Below are 12,461 nucleotides of genomic sequence, written 5' to 3'. Positions count from 1 at the left end.
ATAAAAGGGCAGCTGTTTCTTCAACAAGACCACAAAATGAGCAAATTTCATAAACATCAAAACATTTACATATAGATTAATTAAACCTGTCTCTCGTATCTTTTAAGTTGTTGTGCTTGTTATAACGTCTTAAGTCACATGATAACGTCAACATGGTGGATGATGCCTGGATCACATTCATAGGCCTACTTAATGAAATTTGGCTGTAGAGTACCTACTCCTTTACCGCTTGTTAAGTAAGTACTTATTGAAATTAAGTATATACTCATTGAGTAGGCGGTTTCGGACGTTATTAGCCGGTACAGGAAAAAAAATGGACTTAAAAGACTGTGGGATGGATAAAAATGTTTTCTTGCAGGCACTTTATTTTGGCAGTGTAAAATAAAGTGTAAATAGCAGCATTTTTTAAAGGGGTCCTATTATGCTTTTTCACTTTTTGAACTTTAGTTAGTCTGTAATGTTCCTGTTTGAGCATAAAAAATATCTGTAAAGTTACAAAGTTCAAAGTCCAATTCAAAAGGAGATTTTTTTTGGCAGCGGCTATTTGCACTAAGTGTAAATAGTGATAAAGGCTATTTACACTAAATGCATAAGTGATAGATGGTTTTTACACTAAGTGCAAATAGCGAAGGATGCTATTTACACTAAGTGAAAATAGCAGCATTTTTAGCGATATGCTATTTACACTAAGTGCAATAGCTGTAGATTCTATTTATATTTTTAAAATAGCAGGATTTTCTGCTATTTATACTAATTATTGCAAATAGTGGCAATTATCTGCACCTCAGTATTGTAGTACATAATAAAAGCACATCACTGCCACTGGACCCTTGCGAAAGCTGCAGTATGCAATAACTTATTGAGTGTAAATTTTAATTCAAATTGTTAAATGGATGCCACATTGGGAAATTTATTTTCAACTTTTTTATTATTTCCTCAATTTTCATTGAAAATAAATGCTTTTCTGATGTGATCTGTATCTTCTATTGGGAGAGGGAGATTGAAATTGGGTGGATTTGGATTTGGTCGTGGTCGATCGTGTTGTAATGATTTTTTTAAAGGGTGGGTTTACCATCTGCGCAACTAGAGATGACAACTGTCTTTTATAGTGTTGACTAGCCGAATCACACGTTGGTGGGCGGAATTAGTGTAAAAAGCCTCTGCCAACAAGGCGGGCTGTTTGCACTTAGTGTAAATAGACACTATGTTTTAGTTTATGTACTTTATGTAACATAACATTTATTCATGATAAACTTCATTTGAATGCTGATTACATCATGCACAATACAGTCCGGTAGCCAAGACCTATAGAGAATGTGAAGCTACGTTACGCCGTGTTGTATGCTGGGGCACTGCCACCATTTTGAGAGGCTCAGCCTCTGAGTCTGCTACTTATGCTGAAATTAATACTGATACATGCTTATCTTTTGTTTTGTTTTTGCCTTTAAGTCAAATATTTACATTCTTCATTGGATCATTTGCAGGGAATAGAAACTAGTTTTCACTTACATTTTGTAGAATTTGGTTTACAATGTTAATCTGATTAGCATAAAAACAGTGTCACCCTCTGGACACTCGCTGCTGCTTCAGCTGTCATATAGTAGATTATCCAAATAAAGTGTTTGTTCAACAATCTGACAGAAGTCGATCCATTTCTTTGTTGGAAATGTTTTAATGACAAAGTATAATTGTTGTCATTGTAAATATTCATTTTTCCATGGCCACGGAGGAGAATCAGAGATTGTGGGTCACATCAGCAGACAGACACAAGCACACTGTATTTTATATTCATTTCAACATATGACAACTAAAATTAAATCCCTGAAAGCTTGTGAACAGTTTTGTAGCATTTTAAAATGCTGGTTTAATGTAGTAAGACAGTAATACTAAAAGACATGCATATAAGCCCAGAATCTTAACTAAGAGTGTAACTAAAGTAAGACCTGGCCCTAATGATCGTAAGAATCACCGCCTAAGAAAATCATAATGAAGAAAACACTTATGCATTAAGACAGTATTTAAAGTTCATTTTTGGGGGGTTCATCAGTTCATCAGTTTTTCTGCACATATTATGCTTTGTTTGCAAGTTGTGTACAGATTTTTTTTATATCACTGCCTTGGTACATTAAGTATTCTTTTATATGAGAGGAAAACGTGTTGCGTTCACATTTAGGGCTTATGAACTTATCTGCACGTTGATGCTTTACAATTTTGTCTTTATCACTATCTTTTGGTATTTGGTAATTTTTAAACCAAACAGAATCAAACCTTTCAAAAACACACAGCAATATGAATCTTTTATTGAGTAACAGGCAGTGGGTTTAATCGGTGACATTGTTAATAGATTTACTACCCGCGTCTTTTCGTCATAACCGCAAGCTGCTTCCCTTGGTGTTTTTACACAGAGAATAGGCAAAAAAAAAAAAAACAACAAAACTGCATTGTTCAGTTTTCTCTCAGGATGGTGGGAAGGGTAATTGATTGATTTGTGGTTGTTGATTGGATGACATACAATGGTGACATTTTCCACAGTCACGACAGAAAATTAAAATACTGCCCTAAACTCAGTAGCAGAATGGCAGTGTGATCCTCTCAGTATGGCGATAAACAAAACAGTTTCTCAACGCAGCATGACATCAGCTTCATATTCTCTATAGTTAATATAATAATATAATAATGTAATGATTTATATAATGATGAATATAATAATTTCTTAATTTTCAAAATAAAATATTAATAAATCCATCTCTGATAATCCTGGGTTATGGTCATGCAGGTTTGTTTACGGATTAAACTCATGGCCACAAGAAAAGTATGTTGTTCCCTCAACATAAGAAGTTGTTGCCATGACATAAGGTTGTCACCTCGACAAAACGATCTCGTGGCCACGACATATTATCACGTTCCCATGAGTTAATATGACGTGGCAACGACAAAACTAAGTCAACCGAACATATCACCTTCTGGTCTCCGTACAGAAAAGATGTTCATTGCATTCCAAACAGGATATATCACCCTTCGAAGGGCACTTCGAAGTGAAACATCATGGCCGCCATATTGAAGGCTCATTCCAAACTGAAGTGCTCAAAACTGGCCACTTCAAAGGGCACTTCGGAATGAAGGATTTCGAAGGGTACAACTGAAAATTCTTTGCATGATGATGGCGCCTCCGTGTGGGCATGGGATGATGACGCAGAAGGGCACTGCAAGAAACAGTTGTTTGGACCCCTACACCTTTCAACCCTTGGAAGCTCTCACTCTTTCAAGGGATTAGGGCATAGGGATGAGCACTCCCAAATGGAATGCAGGGGTTGTTTACATCAAAACTGAAACCAAGCTGTTCACACAGAACATATATTTATCGCATTTTCTAGAGGGACATCTATCACCGTTGCACTCATGTCTCAAATAAGAGAGCGGCATGTTTAGAAAGCCATATAAAATTAATTTAAGTTCAACTTTTAAAAACATGTCTCGAGACTTTATGGTGGTTTTTCCCCATATCACTGCATCTCATGTTTTTAAATGAAAAAAATATTACTCTTTGTGATTGGTTTTCCATCCTTTGTATTAAACTGTACATACATGATGCTGTTTTCTAATTGTTTAAGCAACTTAATTAATTATATATGGTTTTAATTATAGTTTATTAACATTATTTGATAATGTTTATTTGTGTTTTTTGTAAAATTGTTTTTTTTTGGTTTGTTTTGTTTTTTGTGGCCTCAGGAGAGAACTCAAAAGCTTTTTGTTCCCCCTAACTGAAATTATGACTTTTTTTTTTTAACTGCTTACACACATTTTCAAAACTTACACACAAATCCAGTAATTGCACACACAAAATGCAAAATGCCTCACATCATAAGGGAGAAGTCGTGGCCTAGTGTTTAGAGAGTTTGACTCCTAACCCTAAGGTTGTGGGTTTGAGTCTCGGGCTGGGCAACACCACAATTGAGGTGTCCTTGAGCAAGTCACCGAACCCCACGACTGAGGTGCCCAACTGCTCCTGGGGTGTGCCCACTGCTCCGGGTGTGTGTTCACGGTGTGTGTGTGTGTGTTCACTGCTGTGTGTGTGCACTTTGGATGGGTTAAAAGCAGAGAACGAATTCTGAGTATGGGTCACTATACTTGGCTGTATGTCATGTCACTTATCTCTTGCAAAATGAAACACTAGATTCAAAACACCACAAACAAATCTCAAAAGCAAACATTTGCAATCACCTTTGCCATAATATTAATTCCTGTTAGATTTATGTGTGTTACATAGAGAATTGCGTGTTGTGTTTTGCATATATACTGTATACAGTAGTCGACATTTGACATGGATCAAAACCTTTCATCAAAGATGTCTTAGGAAGACAAGACACGCGAGAGTAGTGTTTTAAATTTTTTTAATTTAATGGCTAATTATTTTATATTTGTGTGTGGAGTTACTATGCAAAAAGAGTTAAAATAAGCCAGATGTGTGTGATGTTTTGCATGTTGTGTGTGTGTTTTTTGTGTGTAGAATTTTTAAGAAATATAGCCATAGTTTGAAAAACAAAACTGTGACCATTTAAAAAAAAAAAAGAGAAAATAATAATAATAATAATAATAATAATAATAATAAAATTTTTAAAATTTTTTAAAACTGACGAATGACAACTGCTTATGAGTAGATAAATAAGTCCAGATGGAGAATACCGCAATGACTGGCATTTCTTCTCTCTGTAGATGTTACAGGCCCTTTTTTTTTTTTTTTACAGTCACTCAGACTTGTTCTTAAAAGGTGATGTTATGTCTTCATTATTATTAATCAAGGGGTAACACACAGGTCTGTTGATATTCAAAACAGCAAAATAAATTTATTAAAATTAAAAATATGTATATTAAATTAAATAATTCAAAATAAAAAGCTCTCATCTAAACACTGTTCTCTGACATGAAACGTCTTAAACTGAAAAACCTTCATACAAAAGTAAATAATTGTGTAATAAAGTTGTTTTTTAAAGTAGTCTAGGTTTAACATTTAAATACAACTGAATATGTCTTGTGCAGAAATAACTTGTGAGCTTCAGTCAACCATATCTGGAGTAAAAAAGATCAACCCAGAGGGAAAGACTATTTTCAGAGCTGGAGAAAGTGTAGAAATCACCTGCTCTGAAAAAGGATGGTCCTATGATACAAAAGAAACCAGCAAAACATTTACATGCCAAGAGAACGGGGAGTGGGATCATAAGCCTACTTGTGGAGGTAAGATTATAGAGAAACACTTCTGGATTTGGTGATGAACTCACTGCATGTTATTAAAAGCATGTGAATCTTGTTTCAGAGATTAGATGTGAAGTTCCACGTGACCAGCATGTCTATCTGCCAACTGAGTACTTTAGAGGAGATATGAAACTAGGAGCAAGAAGATCTTACTATTGTGAGCATGGATATCAACAAAAAGCAGCAGAGGCCACATGTACACGAGACGGATGGACACCAAATCCACTGTGTGCCGGTATATTCTGCTATAAAATCTCACAATATGTAAATGAAAGAAATCGGGAGCAAAAAATAAATAAATTGTACAGTTGTGAATCTAATATATATAGTATTTTAATATATCTCTTCGACACATTAAATCTTTTTCTTAAACATGCTCTTAAAATGACCTCATTCTCATATCAGAGATTTACTAATGCCACATTTTCTTGGTGATAACAGTCCCAGGAAAGTGTGGGCCACCACCACCAGTGAATGATGGAGATACAGTAGAAATTTCGAAAAAGGAATACAATACAGGAGAGAGAGTTGAATACATGTGTTTTAATAAATACACACTGGATCTGCGTCACCCTTTCTCCAAATACTTGACCTGTCAGCAAGGCGAATGGAGCGGGAATATTAAGTGTTTAAGTAAGTATGAACACGCTACACCATATATATTATGCATATCATACATCATGATGTTATCTTGTAGTTTAAGTTGTATGTTGTGATGATTAGTTAATAAATTTATACTGTGATACTGATAGTGACATGTGGGGTTTATTTCAGAGCCCTGTACAGTGACAGTGGAGGAATTGAATGAAAGAGGTATACAGATGGCCTACCGTGATAAACAAAAGATGTTCATACCACATAATGATTACCTTTCCTTTACGTGTCAGAGGGGCAAATATTCAGTAGGTGCTGACTTCAGACAAAAGTGTAATGATGGAGTGATAACTTTGCCTGAGTGTGTGTGACAGTGGAAATAAAACATTGATGAAGCATCAGCTGTACTATTAAGCAAAAACCAAATGAGCAGATCAAAATAAATATTTTTTTCAATTTGTCTGTTTAGGATTTCTTGCAAGAAAAAAAAAAATAAATAAAAATAAAAATAAAAAAATTATAGTACAGTTGTACTCCTAACATGCTTACTTGAAGTGCATTAAAAATTTATTGTATTCCATTTAGTTGTACTCCTATATATTATATATATATATATATATATATATATATATATATATATATATATATATATGTTTACTTTGTGTAAGAACATACTGAAACGTACTAAAATTACTAGAATTTAAAGTATATGTATCTTATTTATAAACCACATATATACCTACTGCAATATGTTTTAAATATTTATGAAATGAACATGTGCTTCAGCCTGCTTTAAAAAAAATAGATGTCTTGAAAAACATTTTAACATTTTAATATATTTTATAAAGTACATTAATTCACTCACACATGAATATATTATAGCTATTAAATATGCAAATGCATTATTATATTGTACCAACTTATGTATTATAAATACAATTAGTCAACAATACCTTAGTAATAAGCATACTTAAAATTACTGTTGTTCGGTTTTACTTGTTTGTGAAAGAATACTGTTTTGTAAAACAACTCAAATACATTTTAATTTCACTTTAAAATTTCACTTCGTATAATGAAACATTACTTGTTACACTGTTTAACTGTACTTTCCACAAGCATTTCAACATTGTATTATTTAAAGTGCAACATAAATCGTTTTTTTTTTTTTTTTCTAAAGATATACTTAAAAACCCTGTTTATTTACTTTTTATATATCCAAATTCCAACAAGCTCAAAGTACTGAGTGTTGTGTGAAAACATGGCTTTTTTGGTTTTGTCGGTGAATTGTGCCTTTAAGGCTTAGCAAGAGAAAGAGAAGAAGGAGTCTACCCTTCCTTCACTGTCAGTCCATGTCGATTTAAGAATGAGATTAGGCTTGTTTGAGATTAGCAAAATCTGTGCAGAACCGATCACTGCGAGATGCATGCCGGTTAGAAAAGTGTCCAAGTTATTCTGACGTGTGTCATAACTTTCAGTGAGGTCCCTGTGTCAGATTGTGCAGTCGAGCGTAGTTGCTCTCCACAGACTGTGCTGATCAAAAGCATGATGGGAAACAACTGGCTGACAACACAGCTTAATGCTCACTGGTTCAAACAACCATGATGTTGCGTTCTCTTCTAAAATGTTTGATTTTTATTTCTGATGTCATGTGATTATGTGTTTAAATTATGCATGAATATTCCCAAACACTACGACAATGCGATCTCTGTGTGAGATATGTGATTGTTGTCATATTTCTATAAAAATCTAAAAAACATGTTTGTATTATATTATCATCCATTAAAAATGGATGATAAATACGCCATTCATATGGATTTAAATACACTGGAAAAAAAACAAAAACAAAAAAAAACGTTTCATTCATCCAATTAAAAAAAAAATTAGGGTAATGATTCACATCTACATTTTTTTACTTGATCCAATGAAAAATAAATAACTTGCCCTAAACAATATTTTCTGTCTATGAAAACTATTTTATAAAACTTGGCACAAAGTATATTTTTCTTGTTGAAGAAAGTCAATTAATTTAAATTCTATTTTTGATCTTAGCAAAAAAATATAGATTTTATCAAAACAAAAATTCTCATTTAAGAAGTTTATTTTTATAGTTTTTATAGACAGAAAATATTGTTTAGGGCAAGTTATTTATTTTCCATTGGCTCAAGTTAAAAAATATAGATGTGAAATCATTACCCTCATTTTTTTTATTTTTTATTGGATGAATAAAAACTTTTTCAGTTTAATTTCCAAGTTAAATCTATAATATGTTTTATTTTTTTCCAATTCCAAGGCTTGTCGTTGACAACTTTTCTGTGAAGAGCAAACATTAAATTTACAGTCTTTACAAGAGCAGAACTGAAATTATATCATTTTTTTTAGTAGTACCTGCTCCACTTGTTACGCTTTGAGAGATCAGAAGTGTCTTGCCTGCACTTATTTCACTCCTCCTCCCCAGCCACCTACTCTTGAGGAGTTTTGTATTTTTGTAATTTTTATAATTGTTACGGCGCATGAGTGTGTGTAAAGTAATGTTATTTTAAACAATGAGTATGATGGTGTTAGTTATAAAAATAATGCATTTTTAGCCCATGTTTTACTCACCCTCAAAGCATCCTAGGTGTATATGACTTTCTTCTTTCAGACGAATCCAATCGGAGTTGCATTCAAAATTTTCCTTGCTCTTCCAAGTGTTAGAATGGGAGTAGGTGGGTGTTTTTGTTCAACAGTCCAAAAGGAGTCAAATAAAGTGCATCCATAATAAAACGTGCCTCACACAGCTCCGCGATATCCGCCATTTATCTCATAGGTATCTGCTCCACCTCGAGAGCTCAGAACTGTCCGTCTTGCCTGTGTCAAGCAGCAACCCCCCGCTCTCTCTCTTAAAACCAGCACGGAAGTGACTAAAACTGCAATTCATCGGTTGGCCGAAGGGAGTCAGTCCCATAGACCTCCCATGTTAAAATGGCCAACTTTACAGCAGAAAAAAAAATACATTTACAGCCTGGTAAAAAAAAGTGGTTTTAGTCTATATAGGTAATTGCCCTTCATGACAACTGTGAGGGGGTGATTTTTTTTATAAATCATCCGTTTAAATTATATTAATTTTCATTTTGGTACATAATTTGGGGTGATTTTTTTTTATTGAGTGTTGGATTTGTGTGTAATTGAGGGTGTGATTTTTTGAGTATATGTAAAATGTAGGTGTTACGTTTGGGTTGTGTTAGGGATTAGTGGGAATGGAGCGGGGCCGGTGGAGTGATTGGGAAATGAGCGACACCTGCTGCACTAACTGGTCTCGAGTCCCACGGAGGAGATCGGGAGGATACAAAAGAGGAGCGACGACAGTGAAGGACGAGAGAGGACCAGGCCTGGGTTTTATTTTTTCTTTTTTTTTATTTAACAGAAAAACCAAAACAAGGGGGAATAAAGTGTCCAAAAGGGGAGAAGTGTCCAAAACAAAAAGGGAATCTGGTGTCCTCGTTGTGCTGCGGGGTTCGTGGGGGTCTGGCAGTGTTCATGGAGGAAGGGTCGGGGCGGGGTCCGGCGGCCGCACGCGCTCCCCTCTTCGGTCCGGGGCGCGAGGGGCGGCGGCTTCTTCTAGCGGCTTCATCCTCCTCGCTGGCCGCGGCGCTTGCAGGGGATGGACGGCCCGGCATCCTGGCCCGACGGCCGTGTAGACGGGTGCGGTTTTCGACCGGACCGCGGGTCCGGCAGCTCACGTCTCTGGTGGCGCGGGAGTCCCTCAACGCACCCCTTCCTGGACCCACGAGGACACCAGTGTGCATGCACGGGGAAAGAGACCGGTCCCCCGAGGAGAGGCGCGTTGGGCTTTTAAACAGCGGCGGTGATGAGGCCCCATTTCCTTCAGGTGTGCCCCATCAGACGCCGCCAGCCCTGACTCGTCCAGCGCCCCTCCTCTCTCTCCCACACCCACTCCTATCGGGAGCCTGGTGAAGGGCGGTGATTTAGGACGGGGTGCCGGTGATTATCAGGGAGGAGGCAGCTGACTCGCCACATTCCCCCCCCCCAAGCGACATCCCCGTCCTCAGGGCGCAGCCCACACGGGAGTGCTACCTTCCTCAACCAGGCCCCAAACGGTCGGAGTGGGCGGGGCGGGGATTCCTCTCGGGCAGTCCTCCCTCTCGCAGCGCGCCGGAACAGGGACAGAGAAAACGGAATTTAGTCGACAGCCTCAACCAACCACAGGGTAAAATGACCGTAAAAGAGAAGTCACTTACCCCTTTGTGTGGTTGGGGAGGCCGTCTCCTCCGTTCCCTCCGTCCCAGTCCGGGTACGCGCACTTTTGCAAACGAGAGGGAGTGACGTCATCAGGTGTTTCCCAACTGCGCTGTCTAGGCTCCGCCTTGCCCGCATTCTCCACCACTGTGACGGGACGAGCCAACGACAGACACAGTGGGCTTGGCGTCAGGCCTCGGAGAGATTTTTTATTTAACAGAAAAAACCAAACAAAGGGGGAATAAAGTGTCCAACAGGGGAACAGTGTCCAAAACAACAGGGAATCTGGTGTCCTCGTCGTGCTGCGGGGTTCGTGGGGGTCTGGCAGTGTTCATGGAGGAAGGGTCCAGGTAAGGGGCGGAGTCCGGCGGCCGCACGCGCTCCCCTCTTCGGTCCGGGGGCGCGAGGGGCGGCGGCTTCTTCTAGCGGCTTCATCCTCCTCGCTGGCCGCGGCGCTTGCAGGGGATGGACGGCCCGGCATCCTGGCCCGACGGCCGTGTAGACGGGTGCGGTTCTTGACCGGACCGCGGGTCCGGCAGCTCACGTCTCTGGTGGCGCGGGAGTCCCTCAACGCACCCTTCCTGGACCCACGAGGACACCAGTGTGCATGCACGGGGAAAGAGACCGGTCCCCCGAGGAGAGGCGCGTTGGGCTTTTAAACAGCGGCGGTGATGAGGCCCCATTTCCTTCAGGGTGTGCCCCATCACCCCCGCCAGCCCTGACTCGTCCAGCGCCCCTCCTCTCTCCCACACCCACTCCTATCGGGAGCCTGGTGAAGGGCGGCGATTTAGGACGGGGTGCCGGTGATTATCAGGGAGGAGGCAGCTGACTCGCCACAAATGGCTTTAAAGATTTTTATTTGTCCATATACGTAGGACACTGGAAATCTGGCAATTAGATGTTTAAATGAAAATGATCTTAAATTTGATTTTTACCGCTATTTTGAAGTTATTGTACTCTGCCTTTGCATTATCTGCAAATGTCATTATACAATATTTGGGCGCTGGTCACCATTTACAGAATCATTATAGTAACATCTGTATAAAATCTAGTGGCTATCTTACAGGCTATAATAACAGTAATGTGATTACATTTTTTTTTCTGACCATAACAACCAGACAAAAGTTAAACGATACTGTTTTGCAACCAGTTTATTTGCAATGTTTGCTAACATTAAAGGATGCAAGACATACTTGCCAATTGTTTTATAGCCCAACCTAACAACTATTGGATTGATGTGAACACCAGCAAGTAGGAATAATGCTCAGAAGAATGATTGTGAATTAAACATCTATGATTACGTTCATTGCCTTGGATTTTATCGTATGTACCGAGTTAGTAGGAAGGGTATTTAATTTATTTATTTTACTGATTTTATGTGTAATACATTGCTATGCTATCACGGCATTAATTTGAGTGACGTCACAGACACTACGTCCATGTTTTTACAGTCTATGGCCTGCACTTATTTAACTCCTCCCCTCACTGCAGCTGCTTACTCTCACCTATATTTCAGTCGAGGTGAGGTGCATCTCAAACAGGTATGTTGGTTCCAACAGTGACGCCACCGTGACATCACTGCCAGTCTGTCATCTGCCCTCCCTTTCAATAGGCTTGTTTGAGATGCACCTCCCCTCACCTGAAATGAAGGCAAGAGTAGGTGGCTGCAGTGAGGGAAGGAGTGAAATAATATTTGGTTGAACTTTTGATCAACGCACTTAACGCAGTCGGTGGAGAGCAACTGTGGCCGACTGCACAATCTGACACAGCCATGTTTGCCTATGGTTATTAACAAAAGTTTTTCGCACCACATGATGATCACATCACCTTTAAGTGTCAGAGGGGCAAAATTTCAGTAGGTTTTAGCAAAAGACAAAAGTGTCATGATGGAGTGATAACTTTGTCTGTGTGTGTGAGACAGTGGGAATAAAACATTGACGAAGCATCAGCTATATTTCTACGCAAAAACAAATGGAGCGGATCAAAATAAAACATTTTTTTCCCTATTTAGTTTGTCAGTTCTGGACTTCTTGCAAGTAAAAGCAAACAAACAACTAAAGACATACTAAATTTATAATTCTTTAGATGTGCATGTATGAAAATGGTATTAACCGTTTTAACCCTACATTTTTCCTATATACTGCAAGTCAGTGCATGTTTTCACTTTATGTGATTCACTTTAAGGATTAATTTTTCATTTATGAAGATTTCATGAAGAAATGTGCGTCCTGGTGGAAAACAAAGACTTTTAAGATGAAAATGACATGAAATGACCATTATAACCAGTAGATGGCAGCAGAAGATCCCTTATTAGCTCAGTTCAGGGTATCTGCAGGATTTTTAGGCTCAAATTTAAGACTTTTTAAGACCTTTTTAAAGAC

At 38.4% G+C, this 12,461-nt stretch overlaps 1 protein-coding gene across 5 annotated transcripts in view; it reads left to right on the top strand.

The window, feature by feature from the left end:
- cfhl4 (complement factor H like 4) overlaps positions 1-12,461 on the top strand; it is a 113,860-nt gene that overhangs the window by 90,594 nt on the left and 10,805 nt on the right. For 2 of the 5 annotated variants that reach the window (XM_042748774.1, XM_042748769.1), the window contains one exon: positions 5,312-5,485. In XM_042748774.1, coding sequence (XP_042604708.1) covers positions 5,312-5,485 — 174 coding nt within the window. Of the gene's footprint in view, positions 1-5,037; positions 5,233-5,311; positions 5,486-5,691; positions 5,884-6,024; positions 6,289-12,461 lie in introns of those variants that run through there. The other 3 variants (XM_042748772.1, XM_042748770.1, XM_042748771.1) reach the window with 3 other exon arrangements.

The sequence above is a fragment of the Cyprinus carpio genome, chromosome B22 (assembly GCF_018340385.1).
Source record: "Cyprinus carpio isolate SPL01 chromosome B22, ASM1834038v1, whole genome shotgun sequence".
NCBI classification, from domain to species: Eukaryota; Metazoa; Chordata; class Actinopteri; order Cypriniformes; family Cyprinidae; genus Cyprinus; species Cyprinus carpio.
Note: the sequence above shows the minus strand (reverse complement) of the source record. Positions and strands in the feature narration are given on the sequence as shown.